We start from the raw sequence: 23,565 nt of genomic DNA, 5'->3' as shown, positions 1-23,565 counted from the left end.
TTCAATTTACTTTCGTAATAATCTTACCATTGCTTAGAAGTAATCACACTCGGTATTTTTTCTTTCCTTTTCCTTTTCTTATCGTCTTAATTTCTCTCGGGACAGAATAGTGACCTCTTAAGTGGACTTGGAATAACTGCAGACACATTTCTCTTCTGTTGTGTGTTTCTTCACAGTCGTCCGTTTGATCTTGTCTAACTTCCGTTTCTTTATCACTTTTCGTTTGATCTTCTCTTACTTCCATTTCTTTATCACTTCCCGTTTTATGTTCACCAACTACTGTTTCTTTATCACTTCCCGTTCGATCTAATGTAAATTCCATATCTGTACCACTTACCGTTTGATCTTCTCTTACTTCCATTTCTTTATCACTTCTCGTTTGATATTCTCTAGCCACCGTTTCTTTATTAGTTACCGTTCGATCTAATGTAACTTCCATTTCTATATTATTTGCCGTTTGATCTTCTCTTACTTTTGTTTCTTTACTATTTCGTCTTCCAACTTCATGAGCAGGAACTGACTGACTCTTCACTTATTCTCACAATTGTTTCTTGTTTCTTCTTAATGTTTTCCTGTAATTCTTTATCCGCGTTCATTTCTTCTACCGGAATATTAGATACTATTTTCTTCCACACTTCAAAGAGCGAGTAGTCTTCTTTAGGCCCCATCCATCCATTTTTGCAAGGCTGATGAAAACTGTTCTATTTTCTTTTTCCCAATTAGATCTTCTAAAACTTTCTTAGCGGTTAGTAAAGAAGAAACACTTAAGTTGCCTGCACATATAGAAGTATTTTCGGGTTTCACAATTTCCACTGCATTTGGATTCCAAGGGTAAAGTCCAGAAGCTCTAAACGCATTTTGTAGAACAGTCGGGGAGACCGGCTTTTCTAAAACCTCTTTCAACAAAGGTGAAAAGTCTTTTCTTTTGAGAACAGTTTTTATTCATGTGTTTTCTTCTCCATTCATGAACTTTATTCTTCCAAGATTCTTTTAAACCACGAAAAACATCAAGTGGCTGAATAAGATGAGTAGCATTAGGGGCCAATGCAATTAGAATTATACCATTCCGCTCACAATATCTACTTGTGTTCAAAGAAAGACGCGATACGTGTCCATCAATGAACAGAATAACAGGAAGTTCTATTTCCTGAGTGATTAGCCATGGATGAAAAACATTAGCCACAAATTCGAAAAAGAGTTCTCAGTCATCCATCCAGATTCAGATTTACCGATTCCCCACTGCTTATCCACACTATTAACCACATCTTGAGGCAAACGTTTATAAGGAAACACGACTAAGGGAGGCGCAAATATTCCAGATGCATTACCAGTAAGTAGCACAGTCAAGCACTCCTTTTCATCACTGTTTACTCGCTGATAGACTTTCCTGTCACCTTTCTGAGCAAGAACTTTCTTACCTTTGGGGCTTAAAAAGAAAGCAGTCTCATCAGAATTAAACAGTCTGTTTGGCTCTTGTAGAATGTGGTCATACCCATTTTCACTTAGATAAAATAATACTTCCGAAAACCAATTTAAAATCATTTCCTGAGTGACGGATGCTCGTGACACTGTTAAGTTTTGTGCGACTCTTTTTGCAATTGATGGATTACGTTTAACAAAGCTTTTGAATTTTCTAGTTTAAGGCAGAACGTGATTAACAGGTGAAACGTTTCAAAAAATACTTTTTATCCAAGTAGTCATACTTGCATTAACCCTTTGCCCTCTAAATACAGATGTATCAGGAAAAAAAGGAAAAGTGAAGGATGTATAAGGACATATCCGCTCAGAAATGTACTCAGCGACCGCAAACTCCTGACAAAATTTGGTTTAAAGTTTAAGGTGCTTAAGTTTAGTGTGTATTTTCAGCAGTGAGGCTATATGAGGCACGATGAATTTACTATCTCTGACTTTAACGGGAAATTTAAATTCAGTAAGCAGAAAATACATCTATACTAACTGAACGTTATTCTAATATCATTTTACATCAGAAAAATATCTTTTACCCGATAAGTTGTCATTCAAATGTAAGAATTAAGTATTCGGAACTCAGACAAAGAAAGAATGGAGGCGCTTCTCGAAAAAAAAAAAAAGTTTTTTTTTTTTCTGTTAATCCAATAATTGACATGCCCTGTTAACTAGTAATTGACACCCCTGTCAACCACTAGATCCACGTAGATACACACGCTGCCGATCCTAGGGCTGTCTTTTCAAGCAAAAGCAAGAATAATATTGTATTTACAGCAATATTATTATAATTCTGGTTTGTGCTATAAGTTGACAGGGGATGTCAATTACTAGTGAACATTATAAAAATTATAGTCAGTAGTTGACACCCACGCCATACTTCAACAACTTCTCAATAGAGTAGGACAAAGACCTCTATTGAAATACGTTAAGCAGTTTTCAGAAAATAACAAAGAATAATTTTGAACCAGATAGAACCAAAACACAAGAGTAAAACCTTAAGAGAAATACTCACCTGCTTAACAAATTCCTTTACAAAAACTCACAACGCGCATCGAACACACACAATCTTCGTTAGATCCTTCGCCATGTCTACCCACAATGCAGTACAGCCAATTAGTTTATTTGTTTTCACGATAGAGGGTAGTAGCCGTGTTGCTTCATAATTTTCAAACGATTCTGAGCACTGGTTACCTTATTATTTGAAAAGTTTCTCTAAAGTGTCAACTACTGGAGGGGGTGTCAACTACAGGTGCTTTTACCTTAATGACGGGATTTTCCCGATGGCTAGGGCGGGAGTTTCCCAATAAGAAATTTCCTGACCGGACTTCTTTAAGCTTATGTGACCTCTTCCATCATAATCCCGTTGTTCCATAATGACACCAAGGCGAAACAAACTTATTTCTGTCAATATGTAATATAAATACATAAAGCAAAAGTATCTCAACCCAAAAAAGCCTGGTTTAAACCAAAAAAAAAACCTAGTTTAAACTCCCCCCTCCCCCCAACGGGTTTTTGGCATTTTCAAAACAACCATGGTTCTTGCCAACCCTGCTTACTTTTGTATATAGGAGGTTAAAAAATCTTATTATATACATTGGTTAATCCTTTGGAATTCATAATGTAAATATGTTGAAGTAAAATTGTATGAAATATCTTTTCGAAATTCATGGTTTATTTTCGAGGTTTTATATTATTATCGGCATCAACCACTAATTAAATGACTTTTAGTGTTATAGAGAAGCGAAACAAAATCGGCTTTATCAATTTAAAGCAGAATTTTGAAAAAAGCCCAAAATTTCCCAAGCAAAAAAGCGAAGCAGAAAAAACCGAGTTTTTTTTTTTCCAAAAAAGCCGGTTTTTTTTCCGAGCCCTTGCATCTTTAGGTGAAACAAACTTATTTCTGTCCATACGTGATATAAATACATAGAGCAAATTATTTAAACCAAAAAACCTGGTTTAAACAAAAAAAAAAGTTTAAACCAAAAAACGGGTTTTTTGGTTTTTTCAATAAAAACCATGGTTTTTGCCAATCCTGCTTGTCACGCATTCAGAAGGTATGTAGGAACACCACCTTTCGCATAGTATGAAATGATGCGGCGCAAAACGTGTGTGATATATTATGAAGTGTTACCTTGTTGATTAACAATATCGTTTACAATTGTGTGATACCGCTCACAGGAAGCACGTTCTTTGATATTACTCCACAAATAATTCAGATACTTGTAGTCTGGACTTCTTGGAGACCAATCAGGAGGCGCTGGAAGTTGTGATTCTCACCCTATCCAACCATCCATCCATTACGAAAAACTCATTCAAGTATTCCCTGACAATGACTCCATGCCTCGGTCTTGATGGAACCAACAATCCTTCAGGTTGACTTTGAAGCTCTGGAGTTGTGGAACAAACCATTTCCTTAACATGGTGAGTGCTGGTCTGTAGGGTCATCAATGTTTACCCAATCGCGGTTCAGATCATCACATGCAAGTTTTTGTACTCCAGTGCTTCGTAATAGTGCAGATTTTAGCCCTTCCACTCCGGTAAGATTTGGTAGTTCGTAATGAAGTTTCAAACATCCTTAATCTATCTATATCACTGAAACAAAAATGTAAGGTCAAATTTCTATTGACAGTTATTGGTAATACCATTATTACTCTTTGTATATATATCTTTGTTAAAAGTTTGGGAAATAATCAGTTCACCGAAATAATAAATCTAATGTTATGTTCATTACAGGTTTTGGAAGGCGTGTGTGGGTGCCAGAAGATGAGGAAAAGGTTCTCGAATATTTCTCTCGTTATCTTGCAGAATCGAGAAGACCAGGTGTGTATAAATTGAACAAAATATATTTATACTCATCTTATCTAAACTTCATGTGTCTTGATACCTCCTGTAACGCAGATATAGTATCACTTTTTGAAAGCCATCTATTGCTCTGATATATTCCCTGGATACAAAATCATTTTATCCGGTATTAGCTGTAAGCATCCAACGTTGCGTGTTCCTGATTCAGAACCTGGATAAAAAGAGAATTGCCTTTGTTAAAATTACAACCCTCGTATTTTCTTAAGTTTAGCGAATGGCTCATCGCTAGAAGCACGAGTTTTTCTCAATGTGCGATAAAACGAAATGCGTCAGAATTAAGTAATTGTCAGTTACTTGACGTTTTATGATATTCTATGTGTATTTTCATTGGTTTCCGTTGTGCGATAAAACGTGAAATTAGCAGTTTTGCGCGAAATTTCTAACAATACGCGAAGTAACACGAAATTTTAAAACTACGTTTTCATTAATTTAGAAACGCTAATTTTTTGCTGACGGAACAGTAGAACGTAGCATGAACGGTGCATTTTGCGTGATTCGGATACGGCTATAAAGAACTTGTTGCGCGTTAGCTATCACCATCGCAGTGGATGTGGAGTTCCGAAGAGATGATTGTTTGACTTTTGTTGTAAATTTACTTGTGTGGGGCTTCCAACAAACAGTGCCAATTGTAAGGGATTTTTTTCTTCAAGTATGGACTGGTATAAGTGACAAATGTACAGCAAAGAAGGAGGAAAATAGGGAAGCCTGTAACATGTTTAATGCTTAAGTGTAACTTGTGCCTATGTGTTTTCAGAAGACAGCAAAACTTTCCTATTCATAGTAACTTTAGTTACTGATTTTTCTACAGTTTGATTAAAAAGAAATATATATAATTTTCTATAAGTGAAATTTACAATGTTAAGTGAAATATTCAGTGTACTTTGTTTTTAGGTAATTAATGGTTTATTTCTGTAGTGATCTGTGAATAAAAGGAATAGTTGTAAAAATGTCAGGGAATATCTTTCTACAAGAACTACAAAATGCGAAACTTTATTTGGAAAATGCAACAAATCGCGAAATTTTCAAATTCTCAGTGCGAAAAGTGAGTGAGGCAAATTCTCAGTAGTGTCCCTACTCATCGCTCATTTCAGTAATTTGTTCGTTAAGCACAGTCATATTCTAAATAAAATTACTACTTTCTTAAAAAAGTAAAAGTAAACGTAAACGTAAAAGTAAACGAACGCACCACTTCTGCTATTTAATCTGTTCTGTATTCGCAAATATAGCTGAATAAATTGCGTTGTAAACGTATTAGTCGGCTTTACGTATATGAGTTCACGCATATTCACTTCCTAGACTTGTTGAATAAAAGTTCAACCAACCACATAACACAGTAGCGGCGATTGGACGTTAAAAGTTGTGGAGGGGGGCAACACATGACCTGAACATTTGTATATCAATGTTAGTTTTTCTGGTCGTTTCTAACACGTTATTTGACGAAAGATTGTGTAACTAATAGGATTCTGTCTTTTTTCAGTTAAAATACAGAATCCAAAATAGGCCTAAACTGCCGACAATTATTTTAATTTTTTTCTTGCTGTCTGTTCATAAAAAGAAAAGCGAACGAAAAGGGGTAGCATTGTTGTATCTGCTAGTTAAAAAAAAAAAAAAAAAAAAACTTTTTTTTTCTTTCAACACAAATTTGTAACTACGGAATATCATAAATGCTGTAGGCAAAACAATGGATAAGGTACAAGTTGTTTCTTATTACTCTCCTTTTAAATCAATATTCCTTACTATTAGAAAGAAAAAACAGACATTTTAGAAACTGTCGATTTTGTGCAATTAAAGAATAACTTTTAAAATACTTTTTTGCGAAATTTTCTCTCAGTTTCAAAGCGGATGATTAATATATCGAGCCCTTGTAAGAAGAAATGAAAGTACGCTGGAATTGTTGCTCTCCAATAGGTTAATTTTTGGGACATTTTCCGTGTGGCAATTAAAACGCAATTCCTGTAGCTTTCTTAACTCCACAGGAAGACAAATAACCAATACGCATCCACACAGCGGTAAATATTGTATGGCACCATTTTTTCTATGAACCAGTAATACATGCAAAAACTTTAAATTTCCAAAAGAAAATTGTATACATTAAGGGGTCACTGCCCTTTCCTGCCTCCCCTAATCGCCGCCCTTGATGTAACATGTGAGGAATGTATAGTTTTGAAATTCAGATGAAAATAAATATTCAAGTAAATAAGTAAAGTTTGGAGGTTTCAAAATGTTTCGATTACAAGAAAATTACACTTAGCCTCAGTATTTTAGGTACAAATTAGTGATCGATGATTTAAGAACGAACAAATATCTTTCGTTTCAGGAAAAAACAAAGGAACGTGATAACTTACTTTGTACGTTAATTAAGTAATGTTTAAAATTTTTGATTTGCTTGTTGATATTAGGAATTTTTCCTTTTATTTCTAGACCGAGAAGTAATAGAAGAATTTCAGAGGAAATGCACTCTAACAAGAAAATACGAATGGACACAAATAAGAGACAAAGTTTATTACAAAAGCCGAGAAAGGAGAGAACGTCAGTCAAGTGACATTAACAGTAAGTATTCACGCTTAATACGAATCCTAAAGCCAAAAATGCAATTCTAGCATTGTAATATTATGTCATCGTTCTAAATTGTCTGTTATTTTATAATAGAATTCCACAGAATACTTACCGGCGTAATTCGTAATTTAGTAAAGAAGGATGTCAATTCTCTTATGGGAAGTGTCAGTCAAGTAACTCACATAATTTTAGAGTGTGTAAAGCACCTTTCCCAACCTTTTCCACACTGCGGCCATTTTTAGAGTCTACAATATATAAGGTTACTATTTACATTTCTTCCCCATGTTAGTATATATATATATATATGGGTGGGTGGGTTTGAGTGTTTTTGTTTTTCTTTGCAGTGGTATCATGTTAGAATGATATGATGCCTCGGGTCGTCTTAGGTTTCAAAGCTGGAACCGAATACCTCGACTAAGATGTTTCAAATATATAAGTAAACCACAGAAAATAGCTTAGTCAGGTTTTTTGACAAATGAAAGAATACCGAGCAAAAATTTCTCATTCCCTCTTCCTTTTTCGAGTCACCTATTGTGTCAAGATTTTCGTTTTACAAACACTACATCAATTTCTACACGCTTTTTGGCTCTGTCATTAAAAAAAAAAAAAAAAAAATGCCGTTGGAGTATAGGCAATTTCTTGTAGATCGTCTCAAAATAATGTATCATTACTATCCAAAACACAATGCCGAAACTGGAAGTGGTTCACATTTATTATTACAGTTTCAATACTGATTTCTCTGTATTAAAGAGTAAATGCTATGATGATGCGGTATTTTGCAGCCGATTCAAGGTCCTTAGAATATATTCTGTGTGCTCCGATAATTCTCTATTCAAACTGGATGTGGTTGAAATTACCCACTACCGGTTTCAATGTGTATCTACATAGAAAGAAAACGGTAAAAGATATATCAACCAGCTGTTTTTTGCGAGCTATACAGCGTCTCAAAACAATATGTTGTGACTAACCAGTATACTCTACCAAAACCGGAAGTGGTTGGAATTTACTACTTTTATTTCCGGTTCCAGTAGCGGTTTCAACGTTTATCGGCATAGTATGAAAACGGTAACAGATAGCGAAAAGCTGTTTGGTTTTAAAACGATTTAGCGTCTCCAGTGAACATATGATTATCCAAACACTACCGAAACCGGAAGTGGTTCAAATACATTATTCTAGTTTCAATAGTGATTTTTCGTAGAGTAAAACTGTGGTTTTCAAGATATAGTTTTCTGCTGTCCAGCATCCCAAGAATCGGTTCATCTCCTCTGTTGTAGCTCTATTAAACTTAAGTTTTTAAGATGAGCCATTTGCGGTTTCAACGTTTATCGCCACAATATGGTAATTAGATAGTAAGAAGCATCTTTTGCAAACGATTCAGGGTCAGAAAACAACATATGATTATTCGTAACACATTACAAAAACCGGAAAGTGTTCAAATTACTACTTCCGGTTTCAGTAGAGCAGAAACAGGAAAAGATACCAAGAAGTACCCTTCTGCAATTGATTCAGCGTCGCAAGGATATGTTCCATCTCCTCCGTTAACCCTCTATTCAAACCAGAAGTGGTTCAGATTAGTCATTTCCAATTTCAACGTTTATCGCTATAGAACGGAAATGGTAACATAGTGAGAAGCTTTTTTGCAAACTATTCAGCGTCTCAAGACAACAACATGGCTATCCACAACACTTCCGAAACGGAGTGATTGTAATTTGCTTTCACTTCCGATTTCAGTGCTGATTTCCAATAGAACAAAAACAGTAAATGAATCAAGATGTGTTTACTTATTTATTTATTTTATTTTAGTTTTATTTATTTATTTATTTATTATTTTTGGAATTGATTCAGCGTCAGTGAATAGGTTACATCTCTTCCTAAGCATTTTATTAAAACCAGAAATTGTTAAAATTATCAGTTTCCGGTTTCAACGTTTATCGCCATAGACAAAAAAGATCAAGAAGCTGTTTTTGCAAACGATTCAGTGCCTCAAGATAACATATCATGACTATGCCCAACGCTGTGCCGAAACCGAAAGTGGTTCAGATTTACTATTACTTCCAATATCAATACTGATTTGCGTAGAGTGAAACCGGTAAATGCTATCAAGATGCGATTTTTTGCGTTTCAGTGTTTATCGCCACATGACAGGCACAGTAATAGATAGTGAGCGTCTCAAGACAATATATCATGACTATTCAAATCATCTTCCGAAACCTGGGGGGCGCGGTGGCTCAGTGGTAGAGCGTTCACCTCTGGTGCTTGGGGTCCCGGGTTCGATCCCAGCCCCCGCCAAGTGAACTTTGTGGTGGACAAACACCGTGCTCGTGGGTTTTCTCGGGGTTCTCCCGTTTCCTCCCACTTTCTTCATTTCACCATTTCACTCATCTCTCATTATCACCGTCTCCTTTAGCCTAACCGGCATAACCGTGGGACGTAAAACTCAATGATTTCATTTTTTTTCATCTTCCGAAACCGAAAGTAGTTCAAATTTAGTATTGCTTCCGGTTTCAATACTGATTTCCGTAGAGCAAAAATTAAATACTACCAACTTGCCTGCTTTGTAAATACTATCAAGATGCCAGCTTTGTAAATACTTGTACTATCAAGATGCCGACCTTTGCAATCGATTGAGCGCCCAAAAAATATATTTCATCTGCTTTGTAAACCCACTATTCAAACCGGAAGTGGTTGAAATAAACTATTTTTGGTTTAAATCCTTGACGCTGCGGAACAAAAACAGTAAGTGATAGCGAATATATTGACTTTTTGATATGGATTCAGCATATGAAGAACAAGTTCTGTCTGTTCTTATTACTATATTGTACCCTTCCATGTAGCGGGCCGAAATCATCGGGAACAGGGAGGAGCTGAGAGGGCGGCTTCATTTTTCTTTTATGCATCACTTCTCATCCACATGTTCTTGCATGCCGTCTCAGCCACGAATACCACTACCGGACTTGCGGCTGGATGGTTGGAGTAAGGGAAGAGGATAATTTGTGGACGTCTTCCTCTATTTGGCCTGCTGTTACATACGTTCAGTGTTTTGTGTTGTCTGGTGAGCTGAGTTCTCGAAAATGCTTAAATATCCAAACAAAATCAACAGAAAAAAATTAAAACCAAAAAAAATTACATCTTTTTGTTTCGTTTTGTTTTGTTTTGGTGTGGTGGGGTCTATCTTTTGTTTCGCCAGGCTTTTTTTCCACTTCTTGGTTTTCCGGAGTCACGCGTTTTTTTGTCGACGGGAATGGTTTCCTTGCACTCTCATTTCCCTTGACCGCGTCGGCTCCACGCTGATCCTACGATGAGGGTGTGCGTATGGAATAGCCAGGGGATTAGCGTAAGTTCTTCCCACAAGCGCCCCGGTGTGAAGTTGTGTCATTCACACACGTTTTTTTATTTGTCAATGTATATTTCAAATCAACTTCTTATGAGTACCCAAAAATCTTTAAAATCAGGTCCGAGCTCACCTTCTCGTAATAAACCCAAAACTAGCGAGAGCGAGTCAAACTCAAGCTGTTGATAATGTGGAAAAGACCAGTGTCACGACGCCGATATCTTATACTGAAAGAAGCAGTTCGATTAGAAACAAGTTTGGTACAATAGAAAATGTTTGAAAAAATAAGAGACACGTATTTTTAAGAATCTTGATAGGCAATCTCGTTCACTTCTATTGGCGTTTGTTTTCGATGAATCGAAAATGCTGACGTCGCTTGTGGGCTAGCGAGGAATTCAATGTGAGTCAGCAACTACTCCCTAGTGCAATAAATTTAATAGATTGTTTTGGGAGAGACGTTTTCGCACAGCATTAGTATAAAAATAGGGAAAGAGTGAGAGCAATGATTACGTAGTATTGTGCGAAGTAGTGTTTCTTCCAGACATATTTTTTTTAGGGGCTCTGCCTCCCGGAGCTCTGATTGCCCCCTCCCCCCGAAGGAAACCAAAATAATACATCTATAATATGATAGGAAATAGAATAGTACCGTGTGAAAAAAAAATGTGCCCCTTCGAATACTAAGTGTTCCCCCCGAAACATTTTTGTTTTTTTTTAAAGAAACATTAGTGCGAAGTAGGAAACACATGTTAGTACAGCCACATGTTGTTTGTTAAGTGAGGTAGAAATGCCTAACACATGCTGTGTTTTCGGGTGTAATTCTCGTGCGATTAAAGCTGATGGACATAAAGTATATTTTTCTACGTTTCCAAGTCACGTAGAAATCACGAGATCGATATAAATTATGCCTGAAGAAAATCAATAGGAAAAATTTTGTACCAAATAAAAACACTTGGGTTTGTTCCAAACATTTTGAAGAGTCCGACTTCGAGCAATCACGTTTACTGAAAGAAGAGCTAATTTCAGGAGAATCATTTACACGCAAACAGAAAGAATGCTGTTCCAAGTATATTATTGAAAGTTTTAGAATTAGAAACATTGAACAAGCGCCGATTTATGTTCAGTTACCAAATTAAAAGAAGTCGTACAAGTCTCGATTGCCGGTTGTAGTCAAGACAAGGCATTAGAGGGTAATAGTGACGGTGCCACTCATCATTCTTAAGATACTGTTTTAGAAATAAATGGAAATACAACTGCGTCAAGTAACAATGATGATGAAATGGGTGTCGAGAATTGTTCCGCGCGGAGAGCGATGCGAATAAAGCAAATTTAACCGGTAATGTATTTTTCGTATTCTGAGAAACTTTAGAAATGTTATTTCAAGTTTGCCACGTATGCCGCGCTCCTGTACATACCTTGAAGCACAAAATTATAGGGTCATTATTAAAAATTGCAACAAAACGCGAAATGAACTCGCTTATGTTTGGGAATCGGAACCATGATTAAAGAAAGGATACTTACGTGTTGTAGTCATCTTGCTATTTATTTATATGGCATTGGTTTCGAAATTTTAGTTCCTTTTGTAAAACGCTGAACTTACGCTTTGTAGGAAAAACTATGTTTTGTACCTCCTTGTAATATTATAAAAACTTTTGTGTATCCCACCATCAGATATTATGATTTTCTACATGAAGATGACATTTCTAAGTCTTTGCAATCAGCTCTGCAAAAGGAAATTGCACTTTAGAACGTGCCACTGCACCGCTCACAAACGAAATGCTTGGCATTGAGTATGGGAGCCTGCTCTCGCACGGGTGACGTCATATCTTTTTTTGTGTGTGTGTGTGTGTGTGTGTGTGTGTGTGTGTCTGTTACTCGCTAACGGCTGAACGTATCGGATCAAATAAACACCATTACTTTTAGAATTTTCAACTCTGCAAATGGAAATAATTTGTAAAAATTGCATTTCTAAGTCGAACTGCTCCTTTAAAGATGCTGATGGTGCCAATATTGAAGCTTACCGTCCGAGTGCTATTACAGGCATGTCATATTAATCAAGAAATTGCGAAATGATACTTTATTGGTGGAAACGGTCGATTGAAAGCAAATAGCAAAGCTACTGAAATTGACTACCATTGGACCAGTGAACGTACCAGTAGAACCCCGTCGTCTAATGAACGTCTCTAGAGGAGTCATATTGTGTTGAACATCCTAAATGCCACCGAGAAGAAGATTAAATCTGAGCTCGCTAACCAACAAAAATAGCTTGCCTTAAGAGTAAGAAGTCAGGTGAACTCTTCGCTACTCAGTCACAGATTCTTATTTTCAGTTTGCCTACACTTCCGAACTATGTGAAGGCTGGTTATTATCGACTTAAGGTCCGTCCCTATATTCACAGTTCCCTGCGATGTTTCAAATGTGAACACTTTCGCATACCAGCATGTCGTGTAATGCGAGTGCTGCTCTTTGTGTGAATTTTGACCAGGGTAGTTATGGTGCGTAACTCCGTACAAGCCCTTTCGTGTCAACTACGATATTCTGCTGGTCTCGAGACTGACAAGCCTTTCAACGTGAGAAACATACCCGAGAAGATCTCTGCTGCCGATGCTAAGCGTCGCTTAAAGAAAGTATCCCTTCCTCACTTTCTAGTGTTGCAGCTACTTCTTGCAAATCTGTAGCGACCCAGACGTCTGACGTTTCCACTCAAAACAGATCTTGTTGCCGACAAAAGTCCTTCAGAGCCCAGTCGCATCTATTATCGAACCTCCCAAAACCCCACAAATTTCTGTTTGTGTTGGTCTTCGGCGAACACCGCCTCTTCGCCCCTCACCATATATCGCCGGCCTAAAACTTAGCTATCATATACGCCAACTGAGTGATACGATTCTTTTCCCAAAAAGAGCGAAATCTCCACGTGTTCGTAAGTCACTCACAGTTTCTTTGAAGTCTAACATGGTAGAAGATGGACCAATGGATACAGAGTGGACGGTGCTTAGCCCACGAGGAAAGGTTCGCCTGGAACGTTAATTTCTAGCTTTTTATAATTATTTTTTTAGAGATGCAAAAAACCGTTATTTTTTTGTTTTTTTTTGAATCGATGATTTTTTCACATAAAAGGCTGGATTTTTTGGAGGGGAAAAAATAGAATTTTGGCTTTTTTCATTTTCATGATTTTTCTATCGAAATAGCTTTCTTATAGTATACTCTATAGTTAGATAAGATTTCCATGTCCTAAATGCCATATTTCGCTCTGGAATTTACCATTAAGATGGATGCAGCACATGTTTTACGAAATAAAGCAAACATATAGAATTAGCATTTGAGGGCAATTTTAGAGGCTGTTTAAATTTATTTTGATTTTTGAGTTATCGAATTTTTTTCTTCTCTGGATCATTTCAGTTTGTCATCCGTGTTTCATTTCTAAGAGCTTAGTACTCTAGCTTCTAGCGTAAAAGTTAAACTTACGTGTCCGTCAAAGCGTACGTTTTTCAATATATCCCTCAAACCTTACTTCTACATTTGTTATACTGTAGCTGTGCAGTGATTTTGCAGTAACTTTCCGGATACAACCTTGAATATCTTTTTATACAAATAATCAGTAGTGAATTTAGAAAAGTATTTTGGGAGGAGTTTTTCTGATTGTTTTGTTTTTCTAAAAATCCCTAATTTTTATTTGAGAGTAGCTTGAAGTTTATGAGAACAGGCATTAATATTTCGTTTCGTTTCGTTTAGCAATAATCTTCCGGATACAACCTTGAAGATCATTTCATACTGAGAGTCAGTGACGGATTTAGAAAAGTATTTTGGGAGGGATATTTCTTACTAATATTTAGTTTTTCTAAAAATTCCAAATTTTTATTTGAGGGGAGCTTAAAGTTTATGGGTAAAGGCATAACTAATAGATATTTCGTTTGTTTTAGACATTCCATAATTTTGAGGAACAGGCTTCAGTCCGAAAGACCCCTCCCCATCCTACCTTCGCAAAACCGTCACTGCTGGTAATTAGTAATAACAACGATTAAAAAATAATAAGAAAGGAAGTCGGCCAAGACTCACAATACGCGCACTATTTCTACATTCACAGATGGAATGAAGAAAAACTTTTGTCAGAATGTTCGAATGCTGGGTTGAATCCCGGACTTCCCGATAGAAGCGCAAAAGCTAACCTTTCAGTCATGTTTGTTGTGCAGTTATGTTTGGCTTAACTTAAATATATCCTGTAGGGTTTTTTTTTTTTTTTTTTTTTTGAGTTCCGTAATGATATAAAGGATGTGAGGCAAGAAAAGGGTAACCAACAAATCAATTGCTGAGTTATGCAGCACCAGATAGAGAGCAACGCATACCACTTCGTTTAATCAAGTCCGTTTAATCCTTCATGTATAGCCTTATGTGAAAAATCAGCTTTCCGACTTTGAAAATGAATTGTGTAGCAGAAAATCTCTAATTTCTTAAAATAGTAAAATTGTGGGTTACCAATGTTCTTGCCTCACACCCTTCATATGTTGAAATTTTTCTTATTAAAAATTCAGAAACCTTGAGGGCTGGGTAAATCGTGATATTGGTTATATAAGACGTAACTATAAAATTTCAAGAATATGCAGAACCACCTAAAACAAAGCTCTAAATGTGCAGCCTTTAAGTGTATCATACAAATGTAAATATTTCTCTTATGTTTTATTTTATTTTGTTTCAAAAAGGAGTTACGGAATATTTTGAAGTAAAAATACTACATACAATTTTGCTAGTTATTTGTGTATTTTTTAAAGAAGTATTTACTTTCAGGGTTGGCTGGTTTACACGAGCTGGCTTTTTCAAAAAACAAAAACGGGTTTAAACAAACAAACAAACAAAAAAAAAAAAAAGGCAAAATGCGAATCGTGCGAACTTCATGGTGTCGTTTTCATATATCAAACAATTTGCATTAGTTTTATCGCCTTTTCACCTTTTAATCAAGGTTTCCCATGTTCAATTCTCGGCCGAACTACAACCCTTCTTTCATGTGTAAACCAAGTAGCGCTTCGGATGTCACTTTAAGTGAAAGTCTTCTCCTTGATAACCTCGGTATTACGTAAGGATGTTAAGCCTAAACATACGAAACTAAATCAAATTGTATGCTTCTTCTTGCCTGAATGCCTGTTGTTTTATAAAGAAACCAAGGTTGCTTAAATATATTGATAGAAATTGGCAAAATTTATTGACTGCCTACATAGCTTCCAACATTAGCTTGGATTGGACTTGCAACAATGATATCTACATACTAAATTTGTAATTTAATACCTCAGTTTTATTGTAGTGATTATGATATGATTGATAAATCTTTCCTATTTATTGCCACTGTTATATATTTCTCTATTATTCCTACTAATACTATTGTTATTAGTATTTATTTCCCATTGTTATTATGTATTTATTTTATACCTTGTTTCCTGTTTGTCTACATAGTCCGTGTTGGTCATGACGGGAACAAATAGCCTCGCTGCTGACGTCCCCGTTAAACCTTACTTTATTGCAACCAGTACTTACGGATGCACTACATCAAGTTTGAATATTCTGTTTGTATAGTTAAGACCTAGTATCACACTGTGAAACGATACCCACTTGTTTAAATTGTAGGTTCATTCTATGTTTTATATACGTCCCCTGGAAATCAGTCCAGTAGCTATTTAGGCCATTGATTGGCAAACATGTATACATACTCATTCCTCCATTAGTTTTATTAGTATAGGTGACAAGGAACTCGAACCTGTTGATTATGGGACTTTCGTTCTAAGTACAAAACGGTTCAGGATTATATATATATATATATATAATAAAATTGAAAGTGACTATGTTTGTGACCCCTAATCTCTTGAACCGCCCGACCGATCTCCATCAAATTTTTTACGTAAAAGCGGTTCTGGCCTTTGAGTGTTTTTAGCTATTCACTTTGACTGTAGAACTTAGGGGATGCGAATTATAAAAAAAATAAACAAAACTTAATAACTCTTGAACCAAACGACCAATCTCGATCAAATTTTCAACGTAGATGAGGTTCTTGCCTGGGGTAATTTTTATCATTTCTTTTTGACGGAGCAACGTAGGGGAGGAGAGGAGAGGGAGATATACTAAAATCAATATATATATAAAAATAAAAGTGACTGTGTTCGTGACTTAACTCTTGAACCACCCAATCAATCTCGATCAAACTTTCAACACAGATAAGGGTCGGACCTGGAATGTTTTAATTTCATTTTTAACAAAAGAGACACTGACCAAAGCTTAAAACTTAACTTTATTTTAAATTATAATTTGTAACTGTTTCGGATATCTAGCATATACTTCCTTCAGACACTATCGAAATTAATGAAAATGCAGACATATATATAAATGTTGTTATAAAAAAGTTTAAATTCTTTAACCGTCCTATATATAGTCATTGTTATAAAAAAAAAGTTTAAATTCTTTTAACAGACATATAGTCATTGTACTTTTTTTTAAAAAAAAAATTTATTTATTTTTCTTATTTACTGAGGCCTTCAGCCAATCCTATAAGTTTTCGTGTTAACTTTCCAATTAATCACGTTCCTTCATTTTTGATTCTTGTAAGGGCCTTTATTATTATTATTATTCTTTTTCTCTATGTTATTCAAACTTCCTTGCCATAATTCATTAATTGGTAAGCCCCCTGTCCAGTTCATCAGTTTATCTCTTCCTACCTTCTTTATCCAATCCGCTTCTTTCCACTTCCTTATTATCATTCTTTTCTCCATCTCCAATACTTCCGTCTTATCCCAATTAATTCCATGATTCATTTTTAAGATGCAATGTAGAAGAGGGGAGGGGGGATATATGTTAAAAAACTAAAAATAAAAGTCATTGTGTTTGTGACTTCATCACGCTTAAGTCACCCTACCGATCTTAACCAAATTTACAACATAGATGAGGTTCGGATCTGAGGTGTTTTTGTATCATATTACTTTTAGGTTAGAACTTACGGGAAGGGGATGAAAAGGGAGAGATCTATAAAAATAAATAATACTTAACTCTTGAAATACCCGACCAATCTCGGATCAAATTTTCAACATTGATGACGATTCGGATCTGGGATAATTTTTGTCATTTAATTTTAACGGTGCAACGTAGGAGAGGGGGACGGAGGAGAGATATATGTAAAAATAAAAATGAAAGTGACTGTCTTTGTGACTTCATCACTCTTGAACCACCCGACCGCTCTCGATCAAATTTTCAACAAAGATGAACTTCGGGCCTAAGATGGTATTTACTTTGACGATATAACTTAGGGGAAAGAGGAGTTAAAAAATAAATAACGCTTAATAACTCTTGAACCAAACGTTCAATCTCGATGAAATTTTTAACACAGATTAGTTTCGGGCCTGAGATTTTTTTTAATCATTTCACTTTGACGGTAGATCTTAGGTGAGAGGGATATATATATATATATATATAAAACTTAATAACTCTTGAACCATCGGACCGATCTCGATGAAATTTACAGCGGAGATGAAGTTTAAACCTGAGATGGTTTTTGTCATATCACTTTGACGTTGTAACTTAAAGTTGGGGAATGGGAGAGACATTTTAAAAATGATCGGAAGTGGCCGATATTAATGTCGAATCCATAATTTTCGGGGTCACTGAGATGAACAGTGACACTTCTGATGCCGTTTAAATACAATTCAGCCCCGCAAATTGGGGAAGGGGGAGGGGACATATATATATATATATATATATATATATATATATGTGTGTGTGTGTGTGTGTGAATACAGGAAGTTGAAAGATGTGTCAAACTTGTCACTGATTCTTCAGGAAAAGTGTACGCACAAGAAAACAGGGATGGCTACATTAGAGTAAATTTGCTCTCAAGACTCACAATGCCAAAATTTGATTAAAAATCTGAATTACGGACAACGTCCTTGACTAAATCAACATAATTTAGCACATACTAATTGATAGAGTTGAATAGGATGTGGGTGGAAATCGAATTGCAGCCACCTCCTCGTGATGAGTTCTGCTCCGTTTCATAAGCGAAGAGCTGCAAAATCATTATGAAAATAAAATGTATAAAATCACATTAACGAATTATTAACAAACATGTCCTCACACAACTAAAATAAAGCATTTAGACGATATAGAAATGAAAAAATAAAGTAATCTGTATATTCCTTGCGTCAAAGTAAATTTTCGTGTTTTTTGTCATTTTTTTTAAAAAAAATTAGGCCGTTTATGCGTACTGAAGATCCAAAGTGTGATTATTTTTCTTATTTTCGCATTGATTAGCAGCACGCAAATACGCAACTTTTGAGTCCTTTTAGAATGTGATAGTCAAAAATTTGATTTTTTCGCATGAAGGTAAATTTTGGTGTTTTCTGTCATGTTTTTCAAAGGCCGTTTGCGCGAAATGAAGATCCAAAGTGTGATTTTTTTCCCGTTGTTTTTCCATTGATTAGCATGCGAATACGCAACTTTTGAGCTGTATTAAAATTCGATACTCGAAGATCTGATTTTTTCGCTCCAACCTACTATGCAGTTCATAACGTGCCGTATTTTATTTTCCATAAACCACTTTAAACAACTGAAATTAACTCGAAGCTAAACTTTAATGTCATGGAAGTTATAAGAGATGCTCGAAGTGATCCCCTTGCACTTGAAGACACAGTTGCACACGTTTCTGCATGTTCTTGAAGACGTAGTGCAGAACATCGGGAGTGATGTTCCGAATGTTACGCGTCAGTGCAGTTTGGAGTTCTTGTATGGTGTGCTGATTGCCTTCATAAACCTTTCCCTTCAACGTATCCCATAGAAAGTAATCCGGTGGAGCCAAGTCGGGTGAACGCGGAGGCCAGAGTCCTCGAGAGATTATGCGGTCACTGAAGATGTCCTGTAAAAAGCTCATCGCCTTGTGGGCAGTATGTGCAATCGCCCCATCCTGTTGGAACCAGACATTCTCAATTTCCTCCTCATTCAGTTCACCTAGGAGTCGCTCCAGAATGCAGGTGTAATACCGTTCTGCATTTATGGTGTCCTGAAAGAAGGTGGGCCCAATGATGCGTTTACGAGTCACGGCGCACCAAACACCAACCTTTTGATCATGCAGTTGGGACTCATGAAATTCATGCGGATTCTTCATACTCCACATACGACCATTCTGGCTATTCACGTAACCGGAGAGGTGGAACCATGCCTCATCCGTGAAAAACATTTTGTCAAGAATCCCCTTACCATTGTCCTGCAGGAAGGACAGGAACCAGTTGCAAAAGTTCACACGCGCCGGGCGATCGGTGTCTCGCAGTTCATGCACGCCGAAATTTTGTACGGATACATGGACAGTGACTTTCGGAAAATCTTGTGAGCGGAACTCACGGACACGTGAGCCTGCTGAGCTAGTCGTGTAACCGATTTCTTTGGACTGTGCAGTATCACGTCTTGCACCTCTGCCACCTTCTCTGGGGATGTGGCTGTGGATAGCCTACCTGATTTTGGAGCATTATGAATGCTTCCGGTCTTTCGAAACTTGGTGATGAGGTTCCGTACAGCATTGCGGTTAGGCATCTTCACTTTTGGGAACTTTGCTGCAAATGCAGCTTCTATTGCTGAAGTAAACTTATCTCCATTGCGGAACACATACTCCACAAGAAACACTCTTTCTTCAATCGTGAGCATGATGACCTCGATCACAATGATGTCACACAGGACGTTAGTCTTCAATAAAACCGGACCTGTGAACAAATACAAATACCTGGTCAAATATGTTAAACAATGGAAAATGTTGTATTACTAATTGACAATCATATCAGTCATCACTTAGCACACCACAACATGGCACTGCATAGTTACTTTCTGAAGACCTGGTAGTTGCAAGTACATGATAATATTCCGATGAAACTTTCATATCCAAAAGGTTAATTAAAGACATTTTGAAAAGTAAAATGCAGTGGGTAGTCACTAAAGCGTCCTCTTAGTAACCGAATGGACCAAAATCGAATGGGGCTCAGAGATTACGCAGAGGCTGTTAAGTGGATACTTGGTGGAGGGAAGGTAAGCAGCTCATATTGATCATATCACCACCACCTTTATATGGTAAGATCATGGAAGAATAAAATTTCCTCTACTTAATTACCTTTATCTTAAGTACTGACAATTGTTTTTACATTCCTTGTAACCTGTAATGAAACTATCTTAGTAGTTACGATGAAACCTTTTGTAACTGTTTTCTTTTGTTTTCTCAGGTCCTATCACTAGAAATAAGACAGACTATTCTTCAGAAGTAACACCAGTGCAACATTTCAGCAAAGGATTACAAGCTGAAGGCGGGCAAGCTTCGATTCAAGCAACAGGTAATTCTTATAGTCACAATTCATCCATTTCATTAGCAAAAGACAATGAAATAGCATTGAAAGAATTAAACTTGCAATATGGAAATGGATGGCCAAAATATGGAGGTTATTATGCTAATGAAACCAATGCGAGAAGTCACTGGGAAGAGTATCGTTCAACAAGTCTTCAAGGAAACAATGTACCAGTTGCGACTACTGAAGTTCGGAATGAAAATCAGTTTACCAAATTGTCGTCGATTCAAGTAGGTCAGAGTTCTACTCATAACGTATTCACTTTATTAAAAAATCCGGAAACTAGATTCTTAACGCGGCACTATAAAAATAGAAAACAATGTCCAAAATGTAGAAAACGTTTTTCTACTAATATAGGCATGAGAAGACACTTAAGATTTTGTGCTAAAAGGGATTCACAAGCAGGTGACACATCGATTGAAACTGAAGTTTTGGCTGAAGAGCAGTTGGGGAAACTGCCATCTACTGCACGTATGCTCACTTCAGTGAGAAAACACATTATAGCAAAAACTGAAGGCTTAAAGCACAAAGTCCGATGTCCAAAATGCAACAAGCTTCTTTCTCAGAAACCTTATTTGAAAAGACACTTGAGAGAGTTCTGTACAGGAGGTGTACAAGGAAACGTATCAGTTGGCATTTCTAACTTACTGAATGAAAACCAGTTAGCTGGGCCATCATCGGAAGAAGTTGTTGTAAGTAAGTCTGCTGCACAAAGCCTATGCATTCCGTTAGACAAAAGCAGCGAAATAGAAACTGAAGAGCTAAAGTTACGGGATAGAAATGAATTACAATGTCGAAAATGTAAGAAATATTTTACTAATAGCTATTTGCTAAAAAGACATGTGACATATTTTTGTGCAACGGGATTAAGCGCGAACAATGCATCGATTGGTACTAAAAGTTTAACCAGAAATCAGGGTATTACAAAAAGCGTAAAAGTTGTACTCAAAAGATTGCATATGTCTAGCTTACGTGGGAGAGGTAAGACGGTTAGAATACAATGTAAGAAATGTGGAGTGTACTGTGCCAAATCTTACATACGAATACACATGAATAACTGGTGTAAAAATCGTGAACAGTGTTCCACATTAAATGATAGATCGACAATTAATAACAGTAGAGAAATATCAACGGAGAAAATGAGTAATCGTAACTTGAAACAAAGAAATCGAGAAAGAGTGCAATGTAAAAATTGTGGTGTATACTGTGCCAAACTCTACCTGAAATTACACATGAGACAGTATTGTAAAAGTCGGGAAATTCCTTCAAAAGGAGGTAGTTCGTCGTCGTCTGATGTAGAAATCTTAGAAGTGATACCGAATGCAAGTAACTGTGAAACACGAACGTCAACTGAAATGCCTACTGATATTGGTGTAGATCATATCCTCCATTTTCTTTGTGAACAATGAAACAAACTATACGGTGAATGAAAGCACAGAAAGCGAATTGCCTTTTGAACAATTATAAATTTGAGAATCGTTGATGAGTTTTTTCAATACATTTAATTTTTTTAAGCCTTACCAGAAGTGTTTTTTAGTTATACTTGTATAATGTTTTATATGAAAATAAGATATAATACCTGAATAAATAACGAAAAGATTTACGTAGAAGGATAACTGATAATGAACAAAGGAAAATACGTAAAGAGATACAGGACAAAGTATGTAACTCTATGATAGTCATTCTGTGAAAGATCAAGAATCACTGTTGACGAGGAGAACAATCATACATATGTTCCGTCGTTACATTTAACCAAACGCTTTCTTTTCAGTTTCTATAGTGTTTTGCCAATTCCTATAATGTACATTCATTTAATCATATTGTGTTCATAAAATGCTGAGATACAACTGAAAAATCCCATTGGAAATGATAATTTATCGGAGAGGGAGCTTAATCAGTCATGTGTGTGGATTTTTGAACTAAATTGGATATGTGTTGTTTTAACAAATAACGATAATCTCATTCACTAATCCAAAAAAAAAAATCATGTTTTCCTGACAATTTTGTTCTTCTCTTCTGATTGCATACTTAACATCAGTCAGTTCCAGTTATAAAACAAATCTGTGAGTGAAAATATTACCTGTTAATTAAAACGAGAGTTGTAAATGGAACTAAACTTCTCTGATGGAAATTTTTAAAGCATTTATATGTTATACTGTGATCCGCTTGAAGAACAGATTTACCAATAAACTCTTAAACGTATTAACCGTCCTCTTCTGCATCCTGTAGTTACGCTCAAGCAACATGTTAAACGCCGAATTATCGCTGACGGCTGGCAACATTGTCAAGACATAGATAAGAAAAAGTTTAAATGGAGATAGGATATATGGCATGTGTAAAGTTAAAATAATAATAATAATGGAAATATTTACACTGGTAAACAATGTTTTCGCTGCAGTATAATAGCAAAAAGTTTTATCAGTCCAAATATTCTCAGGAACGTTGGGATTCCCTATAACCTAGCAAGTAATCCCTATGTTCCTTTGGGGAATCCCTCGCACACATCTTGCGGAGGTTTGAAACATACATTTTCAATGAAGCAGGTATGACTTCTAGTGTCACATTCCAAATCGTACACTCTAGGTTGTGTTGTTTTTGAATTACAGCCCTCTGAAGTTCATTTTCCACGGTTTAAACTATCCCTTATTGACCAAAGTTCCAGAGGACTTTTTTTGCTGGTTTCGGTGTCGGGAATCAGCTCCCAAAGTTTGTTCAGACAGTTTCTTACCATCCTGTATAATTATTTGCCATACATTCTACTTTCACTTGAACCTTTTCATACCTGTGGTTTTACGATACCTTCAGCTGTTAGGAAAACTTCGAAAGTCAACATGTCTGCTTCAGCTTAACTACAAGATATAGAAGAGGAGGGTGATTATATTTGGTGTTTATTTATTGATTTGTTGTGTACATTCTTTTTATTGCTTTTTCTTCTCTTCTTATTCATTGTAAATAATCGGAAATGTGCATTGCACTTTGACAAGTATTTCTGATGTTAATACG

The 23,565-nt window shown here is 36.2% G+C and overlaps 1 protein-coding gene across 3 annotated transcripts in view; it reads left to right on the top strand.

Annotated features, from left to right (window-relative positions):
• Positions 1 to 23,565, top strand: part of LOC145686671 (uncharacterized) — a 188,349-nt gene that overhangs the window by 82,662 nt on the left and 82,122 nt on the right. For all 3 annotated transcript variants that reach the window (XM_081760181.1, XM_081760183.1, XM_081760182.1), the window contains exons 10-12: positions 4,201 to 4,287; positions 6,751 to 6,879; positions 20,443 to 20,550. In XM_081760181.1, the coding sequence (XP_081616307.1) occupies positions 4,201 to 4,287; positions 6,751 to 6,879; positions 20,443 to 20,550 (324 nt within the window). The remainder of the gene's footprint in view (positions 1 to 4,200; positions 4,288 to 6,750; positions 6,880 to 20,442; positions 20,551 to 23,565) is intronic.

The sequence above is a fragment of the Thermobia domestica genome, chromosome 5 (genome assembly GCF_964235325.1).
Source record: "Thermobia domestica chromosome 5, izTheDome1.hap1.1, whole genome shotgun sequence".
Lineage (NCBI taxonomy): Eukaryota > Metazoa > Arthropoda > Insecta > Zygentoma > Lepismatidae > Thermobia > Thermobia domestica.
This window is presented reverse-complemented; position numbering and strand designations above follow the sequence as displayed.